The sequence below is a fragment of the Aythya fuligula genome, chromosome 12 (genome assembly GCF_009819795.1).
Source record: "Aythya fuligula isolate bAytFul2 chromosome 12, bAytFul2.pri, whole genome shotgun sequence".
In the NCBI taxonomy this organism is placed as follows: Eukaryota; Metazoa; Chordata; class Aves; order Anseriformes; family Anatidae; genus Aythya; species Aythya fuligula.
Window position 1 is genome coordinate 9,996,739 of NC_045570.1, and position 13,504 is coordinate 10,010,242.

Here is a 13,504-nt window from a genome sequence, read left to right on the forward strand (position 1 = left end):
CTAGTGCAGCTGTATACGAGGTTTTCTTATGAAAATATTTTTCCAGGGTTACAGACTTTGATCTGGAAGCTGAGTGTTTCAGAGCCTGCATGGCCGGCAGCTGAGCTGTGTACAGTGTTATTTTTAAATAAGTCACCATTCAAATACTGCTTCCCCATTTGGAAGAGGGTTGATGTCAGGTTTTTTTTTTTCTCCTTCTAGAGAGCTTTGCAAAGCAAATATTTCACCAGGCAGAACGCCCCTCCCCTCAAGGCTGAGGCTGGCATGGGGCCTCATGCTCACATACACACGGATTGGCTCCAGTCTTCACTCAGTTGGAGGTGGAAAGGGTTTAGGGAGAATGGAAGTCATCTACTTGAGTCCGAAATAAGGTTGAATCACTGGCCACGCCTGCGCTATATTCAACTATTTAACCTGTGAACTTCAAAGGGCTCCAATCTAATTAACAGCAGAACAAAGCGACAATTAGCACTGAAGATGGCACAAGGCTTTCGGTAGCTCAAAGGAACTGCTTGGAGCAGGATTTCTCTCTTTGTGCACTACCACAACCCATCTTCTGTGCAGCAGGGTGAGCTTCTGACCTGGCAGACCTCCCATACCCCATTGCAGTTTGCAGGGTCACTGCAGTTTCTCCAGGCACACCTTGGCTCAGGCACTGAGTGCTGACGGGGAGGTGGGGGGGACTCTGCCTCCCCCAGAACATTGCAGGTCACCTCCACCCTTGTTGAATCAATCCAGGTGCTGCAGGGTCCCACGTTGTTAATGGCACAGGGGCGATCCTGGGGCACAGCGAGCGAAAACATTGAGCGTGGGGTGAGTGGTGCTGCTGGGTTATAGCCTGTGCTGAGGTGCAGGAGCAGCCCCATCGCTTACTGCTGCATCACTGGGGCTGTGAAAGCTCCTGGAGGAACAGCCCTGTTTGCTATTGGTGTGCCCATCAGGTTTCTTGCTTTTTTTTTTTTTTTTGGCTCTCAGGAGAGTTTGTGGCTTTTGAGAGAACTGTGGCTGAAAAAAAAAAAAAAAAAAAAAAAGAATTACAGCTGGCCTTAAACCATGGATAGTGAGGAAGTGAGGAAGGACCATCACCTGTGAGGCTGCAAACCACACCATGCTGCTCACCTGTCCCCAGTCCCTCGCAGGGACAGTGCCGCCAATATCCTGGCCGCAAACAGTGAGGGCTGTGGGACCAGGATCTCCCAAGTACCCAAACCGCTGGCCTCTGGGCCCTGGAAGGTGCTCCCAGACCAGGCCAGATGGGAGACACGTTTTTAAATGTCCAAGTTTCTTTATTAACCTGAGTATAACAAATATAACATGTACACAGTATAAAAATGAACATAGAGCATGACAGAGGTACAGGTACAGCAAAGATACATGACCTATACAATGACCAGTTCATTGAATGATAATAATAATAATATATTAAGCATTTCGTTGCTTGGAAAAAGCAAGTTTTGATTGTAAAAATTGTATCCTGTTCCACTAAAATTATACAAAGTACATTCAATACTGAAAAGTGACTCAACAGAGCAGGACCAGGGCACGGCTGGCCTCTTGGTGTTACCTCAGGCTGGGACTGTACAAAATGAATCCAGATGCTTCTCTGGGATGAGTTTTAAGAACTTAACAATTAAATTAAAAAGTACAAAACCGTGTGTTTCAGGGAGGGTATTCTTCATTTAAAAGCATGTGGCACATGCGCTCTCGGTGGCACCAACAGACTTCAGCGACATGCAGATGGCGCCGCCGGGCACGGCGCTACGCAGGCTCTGAGTTGATGGGGGGCAGATTTTGGTGCTTGAAGTACTGCACAACTTGCTGGGGCAGCTCTGCCAGCACAGCTTTGGCCAGTGTTTCCTTGGGGGCCTGCAGGCAAAAAGCAAAAAGAAACACCAACATAAGATGGCTACAGGGACTGGGCAAGGGCTTGCCAAGCTCTGCCACGCAGGAGAGGCTTAATACCCCCTTGAAGCTCTGTGACTGTCAGCACTTTGTACACCTGGGAGTATTCTGTGTGCTACGTCTGCCTTCCAGGAGATAATTCTGGCTGCTGCCCCTGCATGTCTTGCAGCGCTGATTCAGGCGGTTAGTGGCAGTGTGTCTCCATGGGATGTGGGGTTTAGAGCTAGGGCAAAGCAGGCAGCTTGGGAGATGGCAGAGCCCGGTGGGAGCGTGCCAAGTGCTCACCCTTTTGCCTCCGGCTGCCCCGTGAATGGCTCCCAAACCTTTCAGCATCTGCTGGGGTTGCCTCACTTCCAAGGTGAGAACCACACAACAGTTCAGCTTGGAAGGGACCCTTGAAGATCACCCTGTCCGCCCCTCCCTGCCATGGGACATCTCTCACTACCTCAGGCTGACTAAAGACACCCCCCGAAATGTGAGACCAGGCTTCTGCTCCCATCCCCTCATCTGCACGGGGCTCCCACGGCCTCCTGCCAGCAGCACACCGCGGTGGGGACAGCACAGGGCAGGGGCACGGACTCACATTGCGGAAATCCCGGAAGGGCACGAACTGGACGATGTCGCGCACGGCCTCCTCGCCCGTGTGGGAGCGCAGCACCCGGCTGTCCCCGTCCAGGAACTCCATGGCAGCAAAGTCGGCGTTGCCCACCCCGACGATGATGATGGACATGGGCAGCTTGGAAGCCTGCACCACGGCGTGGCGCGTCTCGTCCATGTCGCTGATGACCCCGTCCGTGATGATGAGGAGGATGAAGTATTGCTGCGGAGAGGGGAGCAGAGGGTCAGAGCTCAGCGGGGTTGCAGGCAGCCTGCATCAGGGGAACGCATCGACCCGAGGGATTTGGGAGCACTCGCTGCGGGTGTTGCCCCCTTCTAGCAGCACCTAGAAATCTCAGGTGATCCCATTTCCTTCAGATTTTGAAGGACAAGATCCACACAACAAAGCACCCCTCCCATAGAAAGACGCGTGGCAGCACTGCCTGCGTGTGCTCCACTGGGAGGTGGCCGCAGCAAGGACCTGGCGTGGAGGAGGGAGGGCTCCCTGCAGCGCCTGCTGGTACAGACCACTGAATCTCACCTAATGTGATCTAAGCATCCATAATCTAATTGAACCGCCTGCTGGAGGTCTCACTGACTCATTTACTCTACTTAGCGATGGAAAAAGCTCCAACTTTTGCAGAGCTTCGGTGTCACAAGTCCTGACACAAGTCCGGCTGGCAGATGCAGTCTCTTCCTCCCCACTCAGCCCATGCCCAGTTTGCTGCTGTGCCCTGCAGAGCTGAGGGAGCGGATGGACGGACGGACAGTCCTGCTGGACACAGCACAGCAAGTCTGCAGCACGCGGACCCCTGAGAAGGCTCCTCCATCTCCTCCCCCTCAGGGGAAAGTAATGGTTCAATTTTGGCACATTACACATCTTGCGTGTGGTGGAGAAATGAGGAAAAACAAGCACTTAGGAGCATTAAAGCTCTTTGTTCCTCTCCTCATTCTTTCCATTTCCTCTGAAAACCACCAGTGACGACGTCCTAGAAAAGCAGAAGAAACACAGTCCAAAGCCCATTTTCTTGTTTTTTTCTCCAGCCCACATCTTGCCTCCCGAAATTTTCCCTAAGTGCTTTCTTCCCTCAACGCTCTCTTGTGCTACAGCAAGCACGATGCTCCAAGCACAAATGAGGGTGGGTTTGTGGCATTGCTTCTGATTTGTGTGTGCCACAGCAGCAGGACCAGCTCCCTGCCCCCAGCATCACAGGCTGGGGGTGCCAGCTGGACACTGGACATGTCCTGGGAAGCAGGGATCTGAAACAGGGCAAAAATTCAGCTGGGGGAAAAATGAAATGTTTTCTAGGGGAAGATTTATACAGGAATGAAGTATCTGGATTCCAGAACTAGCATCAACGCATTTTTTTGGGTATTAAATGCCAGCATTTTCTCATACTCCTGGCCAGCACTGGTCGCCACTGGAAGCAGGACAAGCAGCTGGGCCTGACCCTGTTTGTGAACCTGAATGGGAGAAAGTAAAATTTAAAAGACAGCCACTGATAATGGGCAAAAATCCAGCTTATTCCATCCTTCCTCCTCCTGCTTTTTTGTCTGAGTAAATCAGTGCAAATTTGGCCTCTGAGCATGGTCAAAGAATAAAACAAGAAAGCTCTCTCTCTGATTCTTTTTTTTTTTTGGTGTGTGTGTGAAATCCATAACAGGATCAGATAAAAGCACACTAGAAAGTATGCAGGAAAAGAGGGAACAGAGCTCACCAAATGTTTCTCACTGCATATTTCAGAGGCCAAGGAGATGATGCTGGGGATCATCTTAAAAGCCCGGAGGTTCTGCAGCAGAGCGAGCTGGCTGGGGAGCATCTTCACAAGCAAGGCCCCAGCAGGCACTGTGCTAGAGCATCGTCTGGACGCACTCCAGATGAATTATGACAATATCAGAATAACCCGCTAGGGAGCACAAAATCAGCCTGTCCAGAAAGGCCACATTAGGTGAGAGCAGGAGGACAAAGCGTGCAGATCCCGGTGAGGGCCCACTCACTGTGCCTCCTGCCTGGCCACCACGCAGAAGACAACCTCGTGGCGGCTCACCAGCCCACGGGAGGTCTTTGCGGGGCTGCTGTCCCCATTGTCCCCACGCCATGGGGCTGCTGCTGGCACCACCGAGGGTGGTGCTGCTGCACACAGCTGAGACCAGCTGGATGAGGAGAAGGCCCCCGGGGGAGCAAGGTCCCTGATCAATCACGCTTTGTGCTTCCAAAAAAGAGCCGTCTCCAGCCTCTGACGGAGCTGTTACTTCGGTGCACATTATTTAAAATCTCCCTTGATTAAACTATTAGTGCCAGCGGAGGGGTGCAATTTGCATATGATTAGTGCCTCGGCTCGCTGCGAGGCCTGTGGGCTTCTCCCTCCCCCACTGACACAAGCAGAGAAAATGAACGCTGAGGAGCCACCTGGATGTGTACTGAATTCAACCCAATTTGGACCTTCCCACCGCAAGTGCCGGGCATGGACGTGGGGACTGGCAGCCCACGGCCTTTCTGGGAGGAGGTCTCAAAGGGGGGCAGATGGAAAAGGAGGTGTTAGGATGAGGGAGGGGGCGGTGGGCAGCAAGAGCACCCCCTCGAAACAGCAGCAGCAGGAAGTGGCTTCCTTTAATGAAGAAAGCAAACAAAAAAAAGAGACAATAGGGTAGCAATGCCTTGTGTCTGGAGCTGGGAAGAGCAACAACACAGAAGGCAAGGCAGAAGAATGAGCCCTCTCGGAGAGGCTGCGTTCAGGAAAGCTTTCAACCCCAGCCAGCTCTGTCTGCACACAGGACGATGGCCCAGCTGAGCTGGCTCTGAGCGAAACCCAGCTCCCCATGCCCTCAGGAAGGCTCCTCAGCCACCAGTGGCAGGCCAGAGCCCCCGGGAGGAGGTCTCCAAACCACAACCCCGCTGCAGCCTCTGCCTCCTAACACCGCGCTGCTGCCGCCTCGCAGCCTGGTAGGAGGGGGCCCCTGTGCTAACGAGCATATTTTTGACATATGGATGCGAGCAGTCTGCTGGGCTAATTAACTGCAACTTCAAGGCCCGACGAGCGGCTGGAGTGGCCGCGCGGGAACCCCAGCCCTGGCTCGGAGCCCACGGTTTTTCCAACTGCTGTGACAAGCAGCGATAAAAGCGAGCCACCCAACGTCATCCAAGTGGGAAAAGCACAAAGGTCTCCTCCCAGGACAAGGCTGGGATTTGGCCGCAGAATAAAGATAACGCCCTATGGCATGGCACGGCTCGGGCAAGCCGTCTGTGGCCTGGTCGTGCTGTGGGGGTTTTCCCAGAGAGGAAACCCTGGGGCTGGTGCTCTCCTTGGTTTGACAGCCTGGGTGTGCACCACCAGATCTCCCCAGATCTCCTCACAGAGCAGGGGGAGGCATTCTATCCAAGAGGATCTTCCTCCCGCCGATTGCTCGTGTTGAAGCAACATAAGCCAAAGGTTTGAGGACACTCTCTGAACCTCAGCCCGGTTGCTCTCGTTTCCCATCTGCACTACGTCAGCACCACCCACCACCAACCTAATCCCCCCGTGGTCCCCATGACAGTCCTGTCAGTGCCACACCACACAAAAGCCCGATTTTGGAACCTGCGCCAAGGTCCCAGCCTTGCCACTTCTCACATGGGAGCTGCTCCACGCCTCTGAATGTTCTGGCCACCTCTCTTGCTACCATTTCCAGGGCTTCCGGATCCTTTCTGAGATAAGGGGACCAACATTTCACACTGAGCTCAGGACATTTGTATCAATCTGAGGGCTGCCCACCTCATGGCATTTCCCTCCCTTGTCTCAGTTCTCTCCCCAGTAATTTCTGATGTTCTACAGCTGCAGTTCTGTTGACTGTTAAAGACTTTTTGCATTGTTTTTTTTTCCTAAGAAGCATCTGCAACAACTCGACATTGTCTGTCTGAAGTGACAACAGCCAGCTGAGAGCCCACGGCTGGGCTTCACAGACAGGGTTAGTTTTAACTTTCCTTCAAGTCCTTTCCATTCACCAGCATGGGGCAAAGAAACAGCAGATGCATGTCAGCCACGAGGGGTGGGGAGCTCTTCCCACAATTGTTCGCAGGCAGCTTTCATCCCGGCTCCCCTAAATAGTCTGGTCTCGCAAGCCAGCTTTGTCTGCCGAACTTGTCATGTCGCTGGGGAAGGAAGATCAGCTGTGACACCACAGCAGCCAGGAGATGCTCAGGCAGACACAACCCACCACCCTCCTGGCTGTTCCTCCCACCTGGCAACATGTTGGAGTTGTTAAACCTGAGCAAGGCACTTTCTCCTACAAATTGCCAGGGCTGAGCCCGGCTCTGCACCACCTCTCCCACAGTCTTGTGGCTTTCCTGCAGCCTCAACTCTCCTGACGTGAAAGCAGGGGACAGGAACACACCACGGGGTCAGCCACCCCACAGTCCCAAAGGTGAGAGCAGTGCCTGGCCTGGGCACTGCTGTGGTGGCAGCAGAACAGCAGAGAGCATAGAGCAGTGCTGCTGGCCACGGGGTCTGGGTGGGTTAAATCCTCTGCTGGGTCCTCTCCACCTGGCACTTCAGCCACCTGGCACCGCTCGGGACACGGAACCCAAGGACTGGCTTGGAAATGCCGGCCCAAGGCGGCCACGCAACGCGGCAGCGTGAGAAAAGCCGGATTTATGGACTTACAGACGCAGCCTCCTGCTGGGTTGCCTGAGCTGCAAACCGGGCCACGTGGTTGACGATGGGGGAGAAGTTGGTGGGTCCGTAGAAGCGGATGTGTGGCAGGCAGGCCGAGTATGCTTGGACAATGCCCTCCACGCCTGCAGGGAAAACAGAGAAGCCAGACGTCACAACACACAACAGTCCAGGCCAGCCACAAGCCCAATACCACGCTCCAAGCATGCCAGGCTAGTAGGACCGTGGGGGCTGAAATTAGAAATATTTTTTCCCCAAAACTCATCCAGCTCAAGTTCCATCTCTCTCTCCTCAAATGTTCTAAAAGCAGAGCTTTGCAGTAGCAGAGCCTCAGACCTTCTCTTATAAGAGAGGCCTTGTTTCTGCAAAAAAAATCAAAATCAGGCAAAAAGGAGGAGCAAAAAGCAACTTGGGGTCTCTGAGCATAACCAAAAGCAGGCAGACACAGGGCAGAGGAGGTAGTGCAGAAGCCGAAATGCCCCAGAACCACCCTCAGAGCACCCAAGCTGTGTTTGGAAAGCACCACTCAGACCTGCAAGTCATCAGAGACTCTTCTGCTGTCCTACCATGGCACCAGCCCATTTTCAGGTGCTGTGCTATGACACCAGACCGAGTGCTGATGCATGGTTTATGCATTGTTCCCACAGCCTTTCAGCCCTGACTCCACAACTGCCTGCATGCTAGCAGGTTGCCTGCCCGTCGTGTGGACAGCTGGGTGGTGTCTGGCCACATCACTCCTCCCTTCCTGGCCTCAGTTTCCCCAGAAAATAATCTCCTGAAAAGGTGCATCTGTGTGTAACTAAACAAATGAGCAATCCTGCGATTAATGAGCTGATAATCAATTATTTGGGAAGGAATCGTCACTGTCAGAGCTGCATGACTGTGGCCTCTACACCCTGTAATAAATCAGGTCAAACAGAAAGCCTCACAGCTACTGGAGAGCGATTTAATGAAGCAAATACAGCAGATAAGCAGCTGCTCATAACAAGCCTTCATAACCTAGTGACTAGTGAATGAGTCTGGAAGCTGACTGAGCTCCAGTTTTGCTGGGGTGAAGCAGAGGTCAACCCGGACAGCTTTCGCAGTTCATGGTAGCCCTTACCATTTATGATCTGAGCAACAATTTCACAATGACTACGCTCAGCTTGCAGTTGCTAAATGAGATACAGAAGCGTTAAGTCCGAATTCCCCATCTGCTAAACAGCCCCTGTGTTTCTCACGGGCTTGCTGTAGGAGCAGACGGCTGGTAGGACACATCAGACAGCAGAACGAAGGCGTATTTTTACGCTGTCTGAATCCAGTTGCATTTTACCCTGGGACCTCCTACACACCCCCAAATTTTCTCTGCTTTCTGTTGAGTGCACCCTTATTACTTGCTCTGCTTCACCGTTAAAGGCTGTCTCTGAACAGACCTTGAAAAACTCCTGAGACACGTTACCAGAGAAATGCAGAGGAAAGGCAGAAGACGCTGAAGGCACGTAAAGGGCTGGCAGGTGCTCACCTGAACAGAACGGGTTGGTGGGATTGAAGTTAATGGCAAACTCGTGGGATACCTGTGGAGAAGAAAAGACCTGAATTAACACGGTGATGAGCGCAGAACAGGATGCTCTCCGCCAGTTTAGCCAACGCAGCAGTCACACAAGTGCTGCAGACGTGGTAGTTCATCCCGAGGGGCCAGCAATGCTTCCCAGCCCTTTGCAACACAACCAGGAGCAGAGCAGATGAACGTGGTCAGGACTGAGTAATATCTGAGGACGGACTGGTTCCTGTGAGCCTCCACACCCCATCGTGGATCCACCTCAGATTATCCCATCAGTTCCTTTACAGCTGTGACAGCAGGTTTCTCCGCTTGGCTTCCCCGCTGGCTGCTCACCGTTCACTAGGAAAAATGACTTCATCCTATTGCATGTTATAAAATCGCAATTAACATCACAGGCAACCCCAGTTCTGGCAGCAACCTGGCTCTCCACCTCCTGGCAAGTGACACGGCAGAGTGGGAGGGAGGACCTTTTGCCCTGCACTGAAGGAAGAGCCCTACAAACTGCTCGTTTGGCCTCTGAATGCAGGATTGGCACCTTTCAGGTGCTGCCAGCGCCCTGTCCCTCATCCTGTGCAGGTGCCAGCCCTGCCAGCAGAACCTCCTGCCTCTTTCCCTGTGCCCACCCCAGCACTCAGGCAGCCGCAGAGCAAGCTGGCTTGAAGACCTGAGCTGGCACATCAGCTGCAGTGACAAAGCCAGCAGATGCCCAGCTTCATGACCTGGGTTGTCACAGGGGTGAAAGGCAGCACAGGAGAGGTGACAGGAACACACGGGAGAGGTGACATGAACACAGCAAGGCCCAGCACAGACTGGGTTGGTTTTCATCGACCATGAAACCATCCTTTGTCTAATGCAGGTGCGAGAGCCTCCAGGTTTTCCATCACCTCCTCCCAAGCTGAGGGAGATGCTCTTAGGAGGAGGTCCTGCGGGACACTGGTGACAGCAGATAGCCCAGCACACCCTGGCTTGGTGCATCAGCCCAGCCAGAGGAACCAAACAGCAGCACTGACTGGAAATCATGGAGCCCTCCATGGAAAGAGCCGGCAGACAGAAACCACAAAAAAAAATGGGGAATGGTCACTCTGAACCCATCGCTGCCACCAAAGACAAGCGTGGTTCAGTGACTGAGGTGCAAAAGAGGCTCAGGACTCCTGAGCTCCAGCAGAAACCTTGCTGGGGTTGGTGTGGGTCAGCTGTTTGCTTGGGGAAGAATCATCAGATCAGGGGGTTTAGGCATTCCTCACGCTGCTACCACCTGCATCTCAGGCACATTAAGGAGCGAACGGACTCTCAGCAGCACCGAGGACACGCAGCTCCTTCTTTCAGCACCTCTGGACGTTGAAGGCATGATTTGGGATTTCAGCCTGCTGGCTCAAGGACTCCCAAACAAAAAGCTCTCACTCTGTTCGTGCTGGAGTTACAAAACAAGGATTATTTTCTTCCTCTCACAAGGGTGGTGGTTTGTTGAGGTTCTCAGCCAGGGGATTGCTTCAGGACATGCGTACTCATAACGCTGGCAGAATGAATGTCCTCTACAGCACCGTGTGAAGCCCAAGTCCTCCCGAGACTGGAAAGCAGCACGCATCTGATTCAGACTTTCCAATTATACTGGGCATTGTGTTGAAAGCAGCAGAAACTATTTTTGCAAGGCACCACGGGGTGGGAAACAACAAACAAACAAAAGTAGGTCAGACTAAAACTCTTCTGTGCTGCAAAGCTGATGAGCTGCCGTACCAGCCAATGTTAACAGCCTGCTTGGGTATCTCCATGCCTGTTGAGCAGAACCAGCAACGCTCCCATTCATGCCAATAAGTAACTCGAGTGCTAGAGACATGTTCTCAAATGCATGACTTGTTTTTCACACACCATTTCTGGTGGAAGCCTTAATTTTGGGCAATATGTCCTACTTCAGATTTGTGGATTTTCAGTTATAAAGGGCCCACTATCTTTTTTTTAGAAGACGTTCAAAATTCTGTCATATAGGTATTTATAGACCAGGTAAGCAAAAAATATTTCCATGTTTTGCAACTGAAAGAGAGGGTTTTCTCTTTCTTTTAAGCACCAGCGAAATGGTTTGGAGCTGCTTTCCTCACTTTTTGCTGCATTATCTACAGAGCAGACTCCCTGCACGGCAGAAATGTTTCCAAACCTCCTCTGGAGTTGTTACAGATTATATATATCTCTGCTAGAAAATTCAACAAGACGGCTTGAAAACAACAACCCCCCCCCCCCCACCCAAAAACCTCATTCCCTATTCAGCTCAATACTTCGTAGACCAGTTCCTGTGGATTACAATTAAACACATACAGAGCCCACAGGTCACCAACAACAGGGGGACCTTTCCCAACAGGAAGAAACTCTTTGCAGCAGCTCCAAAGGGTGAGATGTGCACCTGCAGCCCAGCTGTGCCCTCTTCTGCTCCATCTTTTCTCACCAGGAACCGCGGATGTGCCCAAGCCCAGGCAGGAGGAGAACAGGGCAGCCGGTGGGGCTCTGATTTTAAGCATCAGCCCCTCCAGGGCCTCCTTGCCTTTGCCTCATCCCACAGCAACCAAAACCCATCTGCTTCCTTCTCCTGCTTCCTACTGGGAAATTGCTCGAGGCTCTTTACAGAGCTGTTACATTGCAAGATGTTCTTTGACATTTCCAACGAGACTTTTGTGTGCAAAATATCTCACTCCGACCAGTTCTTTGAAAGCATTTGGCAGTGCCATGGCAACAAGAGCGCAACGGGAACAAAGCGCGATTTATACGACTCTTATCTCTAATGATCTTCCCCATTTTTACCCTCGCCTGTTGTGTACAGCGCCCGTCGGTCAGCACGGCCGAGTTGCACCCGCTGCCAGGACAAGGTGCTGTGACCCTGGGGGATCAGCTGCAGAGCTCCCACCGAGTGCTTGCTGAACACCAATCTTGTGTTTCAACAAGAGCAGCAATTTGGGCTTCGATGGTACCCCATGAGCCTCATCTGCCAAAATCCCCATATGTGTGAGTTTACCTCTGGGGCATGCGCCCCAGACAAGGCAGTGGGGACGGAGCAGGGCCAAGAGGGGAGGCACGTGGGGCCCAGAGGCTGAATGAGCCAGGGACTGGAGGGACGGGCACTGGGGAGGCTGTCCCCAACACAAGGCAGGTAAATGTTGTCCCCGAGCCAGGCTGCTGGGGTGGCTGTGCCTGGCACCAGTGCCGATAGCCTCCACTGCAAACGTGAGACGGGTTCCTGATGGGACAGACAATTTCCAGGCTCACGGGCTCACAGGCAGTAAAACCAGAAGTCCCTGTGGGGCACAGGCCTGCTCTCCCTGCCTTGCTCAGGGTCCTTCTTCCTGCCTTACAGCTTCACCTAATGCCCCAGGCCCTGCTCATGCCCAGGGCTGCAGCCCAGCAGCGCAGTTTCCACCCAGCAGGACGCTCGGTGAGATGACCGACCCATTCCCCCTGCACACTGCAGCCTAGGCTGCCAGGCTCCTTCCAGCCCGTCTGCGTTTTCCATTTCCATTTCTCCCCACAAACAATAAATCCCCAGTTGACAGCTGACAACTGTTGTTCCTTGGAAGCTGCTCACCAAGATTTTCCTGCAGAAACTGGTGAAATGACAGACCAGAGGCATTTCACGGCCGAGGGGGATGAATCAGCTCCAGTTTGTGCAGGGAAGGATGGCCTCTCGTGAGTGGCAACCAGCAACAGCTCCCGCTTGAGTTGCAGGGCTTTGGGCTGCTGGGAGATCCGAGAGCCTGGATTGAGATGGTGAAAACACAAGAGCTGCTGGGATCTGGCCTGCGGTCACAGCCAGCTGAGGGTGCGAAGAAAGGTGGTGGTTGGGTGGGAGCCACCGTGCTGGTGGCTGTGATGAGCGGTGCTGGACCGGTGCTGTGGGGCCTCTGCATGGATTAAAAATGACCCCCGCAATGGTCCTTCTCTCTGGGGAAGATGTGGGATGCAGGAGCAGGAGGTGTTGAGCAGGCCTGAGGGGGAAAACATCCCCAGCCCCAAAGGCCGGCAGCGCAGAGCTCCCCTCTGCCCAGCTGCTTGTGATGTACGTGCCCTGCTCTGCTCAGCCCGGAGCAGTGCTCCCCTCCTGCCGCAAAGGAGACAAAAAAAAAAAGGCTCTCGGATCAACCCCAGCACTGCACCACGAGCTGGGGACTTCTCAGCAATAAGCAGAAGTAACATGCACCAAGAGCAGTCAAAAGATCCAGCCGGTAGGGGAAACACTGCTGTGTCCCAGAGCAGCTTTTCAGCTGCATTGTGGGAAAACCAAGGCCGTACATCACACCTGGGGACAGCTGGAGCTGCCCAAAGCCACCCCTCCGTGTGCCCCACTGCACCCAGCACCCCATGAAGTACCAGGGCTCTGCAGTGCGAAGCGCTCTGCAGACATGAAGGAGAAGATGAGTGGGCTCAGGGGCTGAAGAAAGGTGTTGGGAAAGTGTCAGAGGAAAGGAACTCCCCACAGAGGGGGTCAGCGGTGGCTCTGGGCACCTCCTGCCAGCAAAATGATCAACAGCTGACTGCCCGTCAGTGCCAGGAGGGCCTGGCTGCCTGTGCTCCATCCCTGCCTCACTGCCCACCTGCGCTGCCACATCTCTCCCTGCGAGCCTGAGTGCTCCCTGTGCCCTGCTGCTGCTCCGGCTCTGCTCCTGCCCTCAGGACAAACATGTTTCAAACACGTGGATTGCTGTTGCACGTTACCTTCCAGTCCGGTGGGAGCTGGGCACCGAATCCCAGAGCAGGAAACATTTTGTCTCTGAAAAGAGAAGAAGAAAACATACTGGCGGACACGTGCACAAAGGATGCTCGCGTGGCTTTTGCTGAA

General features: G+C 53.3%; 1 protein-coding gene across 2 annotated transcripts in view; it reads right to left on the reverse strand.

The window, feature by feature from the left end:
• Nucleotides 1–1,271: 1,271 nt before the first annotated feature.
• The window catches only part of CPNE2 (copine 2), a 52,391-nt gene continuing 40,158 nt past the window's right edge, over nucleotides 1,272–13,504 (reverse strand). For both annotated transcript variants that reach the window (XM_032195456.1, XM_032195457.1), the window contains exons 12-16: nucleotides 13,381–13,435; nucleotides 8,650–8,701; nucleotides 7,140–7,273; nucleotides 2,486–2,722; nucleotides 1,272–1,866 (exon numbers count right to left, since the gene is read on the reverse strand). In XM_032195456.1, coding sequence (XP_032051347.1) covers nucleotides 1,759–1,866; nucleotides 2,486–2,722; nucleotides 7,140–7,273; nucleotides 8,650–8,701; nucleotides 13,381–13,435 — 586 coding nt within the window. In that variant the 3' untranslated portion in view covers nucleotides 1,272–1,758. The remainder of the gene's footprint in view (nucleotides 1,867–2,485; nucleotides 2,723–7,139; nucleotides 7,274–8,649; nucleotides 8,702–13,380; nucleotides 13,436–13,504) is intronic.